Here is a 12,033-nt window from a genome sequence, read left to right as displayed (position 1 = left end):
GAGGAGATCTTTGCCGTCTTCGAAGGCTTCTTCGATTTGTTGTCCAACTTCAGAGTCGGGGACCTTGACGTCGTCCTTCGAGGTACCGTCGTTGGTCATGAGGTTGAGGAAACCGTCATCAACTAGAGAGAGCGAGAGACGAGTCAGTTTTACATTTTCGTTCCCTCTGGTCTCGTATGGTAGAACTCACTGTTAACGAGCTGGTATTCGGTACGGGCAACGTTGGGGACGTCCATGTTGTGGGTCGAAGGGGAGAGATCTTCCATCTTCTTTCCAGTGAAGATCTGAAATAATGATTTCGAACGAGTCGTCAGGTGCTGAAACTTCCTACTTCTGAAGGTGATGACTCACATCGATGGCTACCAAGTGGACCTTGGCGTGTCCGTGCTTACCAGTCTTCGAGGTGGACATGTCGACGATCTACGATCGAACGAAACAGACGAACTCGGTCAGCTTTCACAGGCACACTTGGGCGAGGGAATTGTCACATAGCGGATTTGCCGACTCCGTTCGACCAACATACGACTCGTCCGTCCTCTGTCTTCCGCCGTACCAACCCTACCCTCAACGTTTTCATTCTCCTTCGAGGTGACGCGCTTCTGAATTCTGCTCGTTCTTCTCCTCCTAACTTCCACGATTCACGACCACTCCGAAATCCAAGGATGTTCTCTACTAACCTTGCAGGGCCTGCCCTTGATGCAAACGTGTCCGTTCTTGCGGAGAGCGGAACATTGCATGGGGAAAGTGTGCGAGGCACCGGCCGAGACGGTCTCGAAGGTTTGTTGGTGCTAATCATTCGGAATGTGGTTCAATGTTGAGGATAGACGGGCGAGCGAGGCGATGCGGTGGGAGAGGAGAGAGTTCGAAGAAAGGGTTCAAGCACGAGAGTCAGCGATCGAGTGCTACAGACGCTTGGTGGACTCGCTAGCTACACAGCATAGATCAAGTCCACCCGGAGAACAAATAGAAAGTGGAGCTTACCTGCTCATCGTTCTGTGAAAGCCAATTTGAAAGGGAGGGAGAGGGAGGAGAAGAAAAGAGATCCGTCACATCAGCTCTCTACGCTCCTGGACTCGCTCGCGCGCAACGAAGAGATATATGAGAATGGATTGAGCTTACTCCAGAGTCCGACATGTTGACGAGAGAGTTGGTGGGAGGGGAGGAAGGGGGAGAAAAATGAGAGAGTAAAAAAGTTGAACTTGTGGTCGAGAACGCATCGAACGAAATTCCCTCGTTTTCTATTCGTCGCGCATTGAGCATTACAACGGCCTTACAACGCGCTACTTTCGCACAAATCGCTGACCCTCGCAGACGAAACTCTCACACGAGCTAGTTCGAAATTTCGCAAGACAGCTCGCGTTGAATCGAGCGAAGGGAGACAAGCTAGATAGTGCGAACGAGATGATAATTTTGCAACAAGGAAAAATGAAAATCTATTGTTCGAGGTATTCATCGAGAGATTCTCCGAGATGTTCTTCAATCCTCTTGATGAGAGCTCTCGTCGCCGTCTCGACTCCACCTTCCGTCTCTTCTCGTGCTTCGGCCAAGAAGGGAGTTGTTTCGGGTACCAATCCGAGCATTCCGTCTCCGACGGTTTCCCACAATCGATCAATCGCTTCGATCGCCTGTCGCTTGACGAGGAGATCGTCGGAACGAGTGAGGTGGAGGAATTGAGAGTTGAACGATTTGAGGTGCGTTTCGTGAGATGCGAGGAGATCGACGTAGGACGACAAGAGGGAGTGGTAAGTCGAAATCGGGAACAGTCCGGAAGGTGCCTCGATTTGATGAGCGAGAGGCGACGACAACTTGGCGAGACGTTGCGCCGACCAGAAACCTGAAGAACAGAACGAAAGAGTGAGCTGGAATTCGTCAACGCCATATAACGGTGTAGACTAACCGTTCTCGTCGTGGTCGAATGCCTTGGTCAAAGCCGAAGCTACCGCAGACCAAAGAGTCGAATCGTTTGATTCTCCCTTTGCAAACGCCTCGAGCAACTCCGTCGTTTGATCGAGCATGAAGGAGAAGTAAGGAACGAAAATCGACTGAACCGAGGTAGCAGAGTCAGCGGAAGGAGCACGAATGGGATCGACAGCCTGGGACTCACTCGTAGTTGGGCGAGCAAACGGTCGACAATCTTGTATAGGACGACTCGTCGAGCCGTGATTCCCTTTTCTGCATCGGGTTCGTCCGCGAGTTCGATGACGGCCCAATCGTAAGTCCGGAGGAAGAGGGGTCGGAACAACTGTTCGTTAAGCTTGAGGATGAACTGAACGAAAGCTCCGAGGGCATTCTCCTCGATCGATGTGATGTCGTTTTCGTCGAGCGAAGGCGAATGAACTCGGCGGAGGTCGAACACCGAGAGGAACAATTTGAACACGATTCGGTAGTTCTCGACGATGTCGGGAGTTTTGCCATGTCGAAGTGCGCGGGTAAGCAAGTCGAGGAGACCGAGAATGGGCTGGAGAAGGACGAAGCGAAACGATGTCAGTCTTGCCTGGCGATCCGATATGACGCTGTGAAAGAGAGCTTACAGCACGAGCGTTGCCGTCGAGAGAAGCGTGAAGACGAATGATCGCAGGATAGAGCGTCTTGGCGGGCAATTTGCGAGCAGCAGTCGACAAAAGTGCTGCTCGCGCTTTGGGAACGGCACCGGTCTTCCCTGACGAGAGAGCCATGATGTCGCTCGAGAGAGAAGCGGAGAAGACCTTGTCGAGTTGTCCTCCGATAAAGACGGGTACCGAGGTAAACAATCCTTCGAGAGTTTCGAAAGCACCAACGACGAGATCGGTGACGGCCTCGGTTCCAGCTAGAGGTAGAGACAAACTATGTCAGCAATGAAGAGCGGACGGATGTGCGAAGAGGGAAGCGCACCTTTGGCTTGAGCGTGTAGGAGATCGAGGGCGAAAGGAACGATCTTGGCGACGAGGGGAATGAGACGAGGACCGAGACGATTCCTAGAGAGAAGAGCGAATGGTCAGAGAATGTCGGATAGTACAACAAGGAAGGAGAACTCACGAGAGCTTCGTGAGGATCGCGACCGAAGCGGAACGAGTCGATTTGGGACAGTTCGAATCCTTCGCGACGTCGATAAGATCGGGCACCGTCTTGGCGAGAAGCGCATCCTCCTCGGCGAGGACAGAGTCGGAAATGGCACTGAGGGTTTGTAGAGCTTCGTCGACCGCCACGATGTCCGAATCCGATGATTTGATGACCGTTTGGATTCGTTCGACGACAGTCGTAACAGCCTGAGAAATCTCGATACGGCGAGTAGCCTTGACGTTCGGGAGTCGAGCTCGGAGGAGAGCGAAAGCTCGAGGTTGAATTGAAGGATCGGCCAGGTCGAGTAGCCAGAGGATCGCATCGGAGAAAGATTTGGTCGACATGAGGGAAATGGTATCGTTGACGTCGTAGTTGGCAGCAGCACTGATCTCTTCCCGGTCGGAGGCGGGAATGGAAGGAGAGACAAGGGAAGAGAGGTCGAGAAGTCCTCGCACGAGTTCCGTCAAAGTCGAATCGACTTCTTCGTCTCCAGCAGATCGAGCAGAATCGATCTTGCTCGTGAGTTGCTTAGCCTCCAATGCGTAGCCGATGAAGGTGAGAAGGGTGATGGAGAGGTCCTTCGCTTTCGGTCCGGAGGGTACTTCGGCTTCAAGATTGAGGAACGAAGGTTCGAGGTTGACGAGTCGAGAAAGTTCTTCGACAATTTGTTTGATCGTCTACTCAAACACGAGAATCAGTTACCGTGTACTCGGCAATGGCAGGAGACGTGAAGCTTACGCCGAGTTGAACGTGAATATCAAAGTTCTCCAAGAGAGCGACGGGGAGAGCGGTCTCATCGAGAGTCTTGCCAGCTCGTTCAACGAGGAGCATCGTGACGGGCGAAAGGAAGTCTTGAGCACCGAGCGTCTCGACGAAGCGAACAAACAGACTGGAAGAGGAGCACACCAAGTCAGTAATTCGCTTCTTCAAGCTCAAGCAGAATGGCTGCGACTTACTTGATTCGGCGGTGACGAGGTACATGCACAGCCGCATCTGTGAAGGCTCGAAGGAGTTCCCTCAAGTCGACGATCAATCCTGCGCGTCCGCGAGCCGTCTTCTCGAGAGCCTTGACAAGAGGAGGGATGATCTTTTCGAGAGTTTGGTCGACAACTCGCAAGCTGTAAGCGTCGTCGCGTTGAAGAACGTTCGCTCCCATGAAGGTGAAGATCGGCATGATGTTCTGAACGAGCTGATCGGGAACGAGGGGACCGAGTTGGGCGAGAAGGAGAAGCGATTGGTGGTAGGTTTGCGGGTTGACCGATGCTGCGACGAGGCGGAGTGTCAGCACAAGAGTCACGTCGCAAGCTAGATTGGTGAGACTTACATCGCATGAAATCGAGAACAGGCGCCATTCGAATCGAATCGCTTGTTACACCCGAAGTCGGCTCGACGTTCTCGACGACACGTCCCAGGGCACCGAGAAGGAGTTGACCAGGGTACTGTACCTCGACTTGGTTCGCGGTCGGAACCTCGACGAGACAGGCGAGGAGTTCGAATAAGCCGAGTAGCAAGCCGTGCGATGCGACGAGATTGGAGAATTCGACCGATTCGAGGACGACGACAAGTTCGGGTAATCGCTCGGTTCGGGGAACAGTGTTACTCGAGGCAGCTCCACTGAAAAGAGGAATGCGAGAAGTGTGAGCGAAGAACCATGAGAAGAGGGCTTGGGAACAGAAACTCACCCGACCGAAGTTCGACCGCGCTTGGCACCCTTGACGCCTTGAGTAGGTCCAGCGAATGAAGTGCGCACGTCTTGGAGAAAAGCAGTGACGGTATCGGCGTCAGCTTTCGCGAGGCGAATGCAAGCGAGAACGTCGGAAGCGACACGCTGAAAGGAACGAGAGTCAGCCTCACACTTATCAAAAGACGAGGAATGGAGTAGCGAGCTTACCGCATCCGAGTTGACTGCAAGTTTGACGAGCCGCTTGAATAGCTCGACACGGTTCTCGCCCTTGAGAACGGAGAAGACCGAAGTTCCGGTGAGACGAAGCGCTTCCCTTCGGATGTGAGCACCGAGACCTAAAGGCGAAGCGTGAGTCCTCCGTCGTTGCTATTACAAGTACGTTAGAGAGCAAGGCAGACTCACCTTGAGTATCTGTAATCTCGAAAGACTGGAGAAGAACTGCGAAAGCGGAAGAATCTTCGGATTCGAGGGACTTGCGGGTGATTCCATCGTAAGGTTGAAGCAAGAGTTTCGCGTAAGTTTGAACCTCTTCGTCGGGAGCAGTCGCGACGAAAGCGGCACGACCAGCTTCTCCCAAAGAGATCGATTCTTCGACGAGCTGAACGACGACGTTCGTCTTTTCCTTCTCTTTCACGCCTTCGAGAGCGAGGAGCAACTTTCTACGAGCCGAGAGTGATTTCCAGGCTGCGACATGACCGAGGAGGAAAGTCGAAACCTTGAATGAAAGCGAAACCTTCTTCTTCTTCGATGGGGTGTCGGACGAGTCGAGCATGGATGCGTGAAGTACCGAGAGATGAGAGGGAGAGAGGGTGATTTCGTTGCGAGAGGCGAGAAGCTTCGTGAGGTAGATGAGGAGATCGGGAAGCTCGAGGTATTTGAGAGAAGCTGACGAGACACGGCGATCTCAGTCAGTTCTCCTTTGCGAGAGAGCAATGGTGGAGAACTTACAGGTCGAAGAACCATAGAACTTGTCTCGACCGTAGACACTTCCAGTCTTCGTTCCCTCCTTTGCGACTGCGACGTCTCGGATCTTCTCGAGGACTTTGAGACCTTCGACTCGAATCTTCTTCTCACCGTCTCCGAGGGCAGAAATGACACTCGGTACAACGACTTGCCAATCAATCGCCTTCTTCTCACTCGCCGACGAGAGCACGTCGATGAACACGGCACTGTCCTTGAGAGCGGAGAGTCGAAGTTCAATCGCAACCTCGGAAGAGGTGAAGAGGCTTGCGAGGAAGGCGAGAACATCGTCGGCGACGAGAGAGGTGAAGAGCGTCGAAAGGAGAGAAGTTGCGAGGGCGGCAGATCCGGGAGTAGAAGAATTCGTATGAGCAATTCGGTAAATGAGGGTGCAAAGAGTTCGATAGGCGACGACCTGTTGATCTTTCGCATCGAGGGTCGTCGAGAGCCAGTTCCAACTCGCGTGCTGAACAGGGTGAACTGCTTGAATGACTCCGACAACGGTCGCAGCGCACAGTTGGCGAGAAGTCTTCGCGACAGTCGGGTGAACAAAGATGTTTTGAAGCAGGGAAGCGTCGATGAATCCAGTGGCCTCGTCGAACAACTTGTCGGCTTGGGCTCCGCTCAGAATGTCGAGTCCTCCTTGATCCACTCGAAAGGCGGCGAGCACGGAAGAGGCGAATTCGACTCTTCGAGCTTTCTCAACTTTTCCTGCGAAGGCGATCGAAACGAGGAGGGAGAGCCAAGAGGGTTCCGGTTGAGCGACTTCAAGGAGAAGGAAAGCGATGGCTTCGTCGAGTTGCTGAGAGGGGAGGGCAGCCAGATTGCGAGCGATCGTGTCGACGACTTTCGAATTCTGTTCGACTCCTTCGCTAGCTTGCGCCGATCCAACGTTCTTCAACCACGGGTGCGTCTTCTCGAGGATTGAACCCTCAAGGGCGGCGAAAATGACGGCGTTGATTTTCGAGTCGGCCTTGGTCGAAAGGAGGCGAGGCCAAAGGATCGTCTTGACGATTTGATCGGCGAGGTGCGAATGGGACGAGACGAAGGAGCCAGTGAGGAAAGGAAGAACGGTTTTGAGATACGCGGCGTCTCCCGTCTTGATCGGAGTTTCGACAGCTTGAAGAAGTTCTTGCGCTTCGAGAGTCTCTTCGAGGATTGAGCGATTCCCTTGTGCGAGAACGACCGCGGCGACTTCTTGATCGGGTTCGCTGAGACGAGCGAGGAGAGTTTCGCGAAGGAAGCTTCCGTTCCCATTCGCCTTGATATCTTCGGCATTCTTGAGGACGTCCTTGAGAGCTGAGACTCGGATCGCAACGTCGGGACTCGCTGAGGAGATGACGAGGGCAGTCGAAGCATCGGTGCTGAGAGTCGAACCTCCGAGGACAGCGTTCATAGCTTGAAGGAGACGAGGGAGAGCCTCGCTGTTCGTAGCTTGAAGTTTCGTCGAGAATTCCTTCGTTTGAGCGGACCAGATCGAAGGGTATCGTTGGTAGACGAGAGAAAGAGGCTTCTGGAGTACGGTGGGCGCAATCGAGTCCTCCGAGTTTGTGATCGCGGTGAAACAAGACCAGACGAGGTGAGAGATGGTCGGGTCGGGAAGGCTGAGAATGGCGTCCGAGCCGAGTTCAGGCGAAGGTCGAGGAACGAGGACTGACGAGAGGATCGCTAGACATTCTTCAGAGGTGAGACTGAGGAGTTTAACCGTAAACATCAGTAGACTGAAGACTCGATGCGAAAGCGAAGAACTCACGCTTCTTCAGCCAAAGTTTGCAAAAAGGGTCGCATGAACTTTGTAGCGTCGTATTGGTTGCTGAGTTGGACGACAAGCTCGTCGAGTTTCCTGTTGATAGACACAGAGAGTCAGCTTTTCCGCTTTTCGGGCTTGACAGGAGAACGTCCGTCACTTACTCGGTTTTGAGCAGATTCTTCCAACCGTTTCCTCCCAAGAATTTCTTTCCATCCGAAACTGACAGTTCCTCCTCTCCGAGCTGAGCAATTACGACGAGAGTCGTAACCAACGCGGCGTCCGTTTCATCGTCTGCAACGTCCCGCTTCGCTCGATTCGTAACAACTCCCTTGAGTACGACTCGTAGAGTTTCGGCGTCGAAGGGGTGATGCATGGCGAAACGAGCTACGAGGATGTAACTCGCGATCAAAGCGTCGGGAACTGCTCGAGCCGATCGAAGAACTTCGAGAACGGTCGAGAGGACGGCAGCTCGTTCTCCATCTGGGAGTCGAGGTCCGACTTGGTCGAGGTATCCAGCGACGACTTGAAGCCAAAAGCCGAGAAGAGCTCGATGGGGTTTCTCGTTCTGCGTGAGGTAGTCGAGAGGGAGGTGAAGGAGGCAATCGAGGAAAGGTCGAGCAGTTGTCGACGTCGAGGTGGGAGGTAAGAGGGCGATGAGGTCGGGAAGTGCGACAGGTTGCAGAGACTTGCGTGCAATGACGAGAGGAGCGTAAGGAGTTGCAGCGAGGGAAGCTTCCGAGATGAGGTTGAGAGCAGAAGGGAAATGAGGAGTCGAATGGTAAGGAAGGAAGAGAGCGACGAGCGCAGGGATATTGAGATCTTGCACCCTGTATGACGAATCATCTACGGTTAGCCAGAGCACCAGCCTGAGTCGAGAAAGGGAGACAGAACGAACCTGAATCTTCTCACGAGCCATTCGAGCACGACTCCAGCAGGTTTCAACAGCATGTGCTTCCCTAGATGCCTCAAAGTCTTGTCCAACATTGCTCCTAGCTTCTCGTTCTCCTCTTTCGTTAACCCTGTCCTGTCTAATCCTTTCGCTTGTTCACCGAGAATATCTTTGAAATGATCCTCGAACCACGAGTCTACCGCCGCCAACTGCTCCCATGCGTTCACTGCCAAACTGTGTAGATCTGCCGTCGATACCGTAGCTGCATGGCGAGGAGTAAAGATGAAGGATGGCGGATTTTTGATCGAGCGTTGAGTTGCGAGTCGAGCTGAATCTAGCGTGTTGCGAGCCGCGAGTTGTTTGGCTAATGATGAAGCCATTCTTCCCTTGCTACTGCTCTCTGGTCGAGCTAGAAGATCTGAATAGGGTGGTGTAGAAACAACGTCTGAACTTTTTTTTCGGCGAAGTCAATATATCCGAAACCTCCTCTTTCCTGTAGAAATGGAGACATACAGTAGGCGGGTGAGCATTAGAATGAGATAGTAATTGCTGAGGTCTGCAAAATGGAAGGTACAAAAAATCACGAGTTTGTTCAAAATTGACAACAACAGGGTTCCGGTGCGCTGGTAGGAAATGCGCTACAGAGATGCTAAGGATGGTACGATAACGAACAGAGAAGAGAAAATAAGGAGGTTTCAACCGAGGTTGAGCAATGCGACGGCTTTGCGAACGCTTGCGAGATCTGAAAGCATCGCAACATGTCCATGACTCGTTTCGACGACGCCCTTCAACTGCTTACCCCATCGACCTGGAAGCGTCCTCGCCGAGTCGTAGGTGACGATCCCGTCTCCTTCGGCGTAGAGGAGAGAATCATATTTCTCTGTCGGGATCGTTTCGCGAGATTTGACTTGAACTCCTCGGACGGTCGGTACTTTCGAGTTCGTGAGGACGGCCAAGGGAGGGTATAAGTGTGACTTTGACTCGTCGTATCCGTTGTCGACCTCGTCCCAAAACTGAACGAAAGCGAGGAGTCGTCAGTTCAAGTCGACTTACAACGAAATGGATCAAAACTCGCCTCGAGAGCTGCCTCCAGTGATCGCTCTAGATACTTCTTCACAACCTCATCCTCCTCGAGTTGTTCCTCCTGATCGTTCGATTCTTCGTTCTCTCCCTCAAGATGATCAACCGCATCCTGTCCCGCCTCGACCGCTCTCCCAACCATTCCATTCCTCGAGATCGTATTCTCCTCTCCGAGAGTCCCCGGTGCTCCCGGTAGAGGCAGGGACAGATCAATATCTATTCCCTTCTTGCCTCCTCCTCCTCCCGCTTTGTTCTGAAGATGAATCGATTTCCTATCGACCGCTTCTCCATTGACCAAAGGGCCGAACAGTCCAGCTGTCAGAGGGGATAATCCGTACTTCGACCAAGTGACGGGATCGTGGAAGTTGAGGGGGATAGGTCGACCCTGATGGTCTTCGAAACAACCGTGGAAGAGGGCTTCGAGAGGTGGTTTTGTGTGTGACTGCCAGGTCGTCGTCAATTCGTTCGAGGTTGTGAGGTCGCAGGTGGTGGCACCGTTCATCGATGTCGCGGCAGAAGGAGAGTTTGAGCTTGAAGAGGTGAATGGTGAAGACCAAGTTGAAGGAGATGTCCAGGAAACGGTCGAAGGTACTGGAGACGCGACTTCAGTAGGCTGTGATGACGCAGTAGCGGTATTCGAGGAGTCGCCTGAGCCTTGCGACGTGCGATCCTGATCTTCCACTGGTTTTTCTTCGACCGCTCCCTTTGAATAAGGTTTCCCTCTCGGCAGGAAGTAGAAGACAGATCTCCAAGCTGACAGTATACCGACGCTTCATTAGTTTTCGGGTGAGCCTCGAAAAGAAACCGAGCCTCGAAATGACTGACAGAACACGACGTTGGGATGTCCGACTCCGGGATTCCTCCTAAACCCCTGATCCAATGCTAGCGGTCCTAGAACGTTGACGCAACCTTGAAAGGGTGTCCCAGCGAAGACGATACCCCTGAAAATCGTAGGATCTGGAGCTTGGCTGAGGGCGTGAAGTACTACCAAACCTCCCATCTGACAATGCAAACTTTCAGTATTTGGTCCAATTAGAGAGTTGAGTTGACTCACGGAATGACAAATGACGACGGCACCGAGTCCTTCGCCATCAGGTCCTTCCCCTCGAGCTTTACTTTCCGCTTTCAATTGAGTTAATCTCTCGACTAGTTCTCGAGATGGCGTTTGTAGCTTAAGTCGAAAATCGTAACCCCAAGATTCGACCTTGATTCGAGGCTTCAGCAGAAGATCTGACGGTATTGAGTGGTTATTCGTCGGAGGATGATTCGAACCTTGCGAGGAGGAAGAAGCGGAACTGTGGACATGAGGAATGATGGAATGAGGAACGAAAGGGATCGATATTCGAGAACCACGAGCGGCCAATTTCTGAGAATGCGAAATCGAAGTCAAGGTGTGTCTGAAAGCCGACAGAACAATCAGCTCGTACATCCTTTCCGGTGAGAGGAAGAACTCACTTTAACGTCTTTCCCATATCGAGAGGTCCAACATGAGTGAGCATCTTGGTTCCCACGATCTTTTCCTTACTCTTGAGCTCATCTTCCTCCGTCAATCCGAGCGCTAACGTGACTTTTCGAATTCCTGCTGGAACCTTGAGCGGAATCCACAGCCTCTGATCGGCGACTGGGTCTCGAAGAACCGAACCTCTGAATCCTCCTAGCATGACGACGTTTCCATGTAAAGAAGCGAGAGGATCTTTCGAAGATGGGCGGGAAGAATCGAAGCTTGGACGAGGGGTTTCGTTCGAGAGGGAATTCGAACGGGAACGATGGCGGAGAACCGGCGGAGTCGAGGGAGGTGAATCATCGTCGTCTTCCTCCTCATCGTCGTGTTCACGATCTGAATCATCTGATTCTCGTGGGCTGACTGGGTTCGAACGAGATCTGACTGGAACGACTCTGGTCGGTTTCGATGCCGGTCCAAAGTAGGAGGAACGAGGTTTCCGCTTCTTCTGTTTCGAGGGGGAAGAAGAGGAGGTTGAAGAAGTCGAGGAATTATAGGAAGCGAGGAAAGGGTGCGAGATGAGGGAATCGAGCGAAGGAATAGAAGGGAGTGAAGGCATAGAATCGTAGAGGGCTCGTTTGGCCGAATTCTGCGTCGAGGGAGAACGAGAGGAGTCAGTTCTGGCGAGTTTTGAAAATTCGCAGATTCCGAAGAAACGACAATCAAGCTCACCTCTCTGTGCGTCACGGGCGCGATCGACCAAGCTCGAGGGCCCGCTGATGGAGGTGCACCATTCAACGCCGAGTTCTCGTTCGAAGAGGCCGAAGTAGTGGAATTGTTCGCGAACGGGAGATGATGCCGAATGGAGCTAGCTGTCCGCCTTAACCGGTTCATAAGGGTTCCGCCTCCTGCCCCTCCTACATCCTCTTGATGTCCATGGTCGTCTTCCGCTGCAGGTAGAGTCGCTGGTTCGTCCGTGAGATTGATGCCGAGGTTATGATGAAACTGCCGGTTCGCGCTCAAAGTCGAGATCGTTTCCCCCTCCATCGTTTCTGATGTGGTGCCAGTGTATCTTAGTACGCTGCGATCGAGTCGAGAGTTTCGAGGAAGTAGAGGAGGAAGAGAAAGTGATCCAAATTCGGACATCATCTCGAAAATTTGAAGCCGAAGGCGCTTCCTCCAACTCACTT

The 12,033-nt window shown here is 52.7% G+C and overlaps 3 protein-coding genes across 3 annotated transcripts; all 3 read right to left on the bottom strand.

Annotated features, from left to right (window-relative positions):
* On the bottom strand, window positions 1–1,134 carry JCM6883_002765 (uncharacterized protein; the record flags this gene model as incomplete). The annotated part of the gene is made up of 5 exons (XM_076631537.1): window positions 1–122; window positions 191–284; window positions 352–420; window positions 678–788; window positions 1,120–1,134. Coding segments are annotated over 5 exons (411 nt in total), but the record flags the coding sequence as incomplete, so codon positions are not given.
* Window positions 1,135–1,433: 299 nt separating this feature from the next.
* UTP10 (snoRNA-binding rRNA-processing protein UTP10) lies at window positions 1,434–8,702 on the bottom strand (the record flags this gene model as incomplete). Its single annotated transcript, XM_076631536.1, has 16 exons — window positions 1,434–1,834; window positions 1,898–2,042; window positions 2,105–2,458; window positions 2,532–2,806; window positions 2,872–2,954; window positions 3,016–3,716; window positions 3,778–3,928; window positions 3,996–4,302; window positions 4,364–4,653; window positions 4,722–4,867; window positions 4,931–5,058; window positions 5,126–5,608; window positions 5,672–7,374; window positions 7,437–7,526; window positions 7,595–8,260; window positions 8,329–8,702. The coding sequence occupies 16 exons, from the start codon at window positions 8,700–8,702 to the stop codon at window positions 1,434–1,436; spliced, it is 6,297 nt and encodes a 2,098-aa protein (XP_076488597.1).
* A 315-nt stretch (window positions 8,703–9,017) lies between these two features.
* JCM6883_002763 (uncharacterized protein) lies at window positions 9,018–11,890 on the bottom strand (the record flags this gene model as incomplete). The annotated part of the gene is made up of 6 exons (XM_076631535.1): window positions 9,018–9,335; window positions 9,398–10,155; window positions 10,228–10,402; window positions 10,457–10,799; window positions 10,858–11,492; window positions 11,576–11,890. The coding sequence occupies 6 exons, from the start codon at window positions 11,888–11,890 to the stop codon at window positions 9,018–9,020; spliced, it is 2,544 nt and encodes an 847-aa protein (XP_076488596.1).
* Window positions 11,891–12,033: the final 143 nt, after the last annotated feature.

The sequence above is a fragment of the Sporobolomyces salmoneus genome (genome assembly GCF_050403485.1).
Source record: "Sporobolomyces salmoneus JCM6883 DNA, S_salmoneus_JCM6883_v1_ctg17, whole genome shotgun sequence".
In the NCBI taxonomy this organism is placed as follows: Eukaryota; Fungi; Basidiomycota; class Microbotryomycetes; order Sporidiobolales; family Sporidiobolaceae; genus Sporobolomyces; species Sporobolomyces salmoneus.
This window is presented reverse-complemented; position numbering and strand designations above follow the sequence as displayed.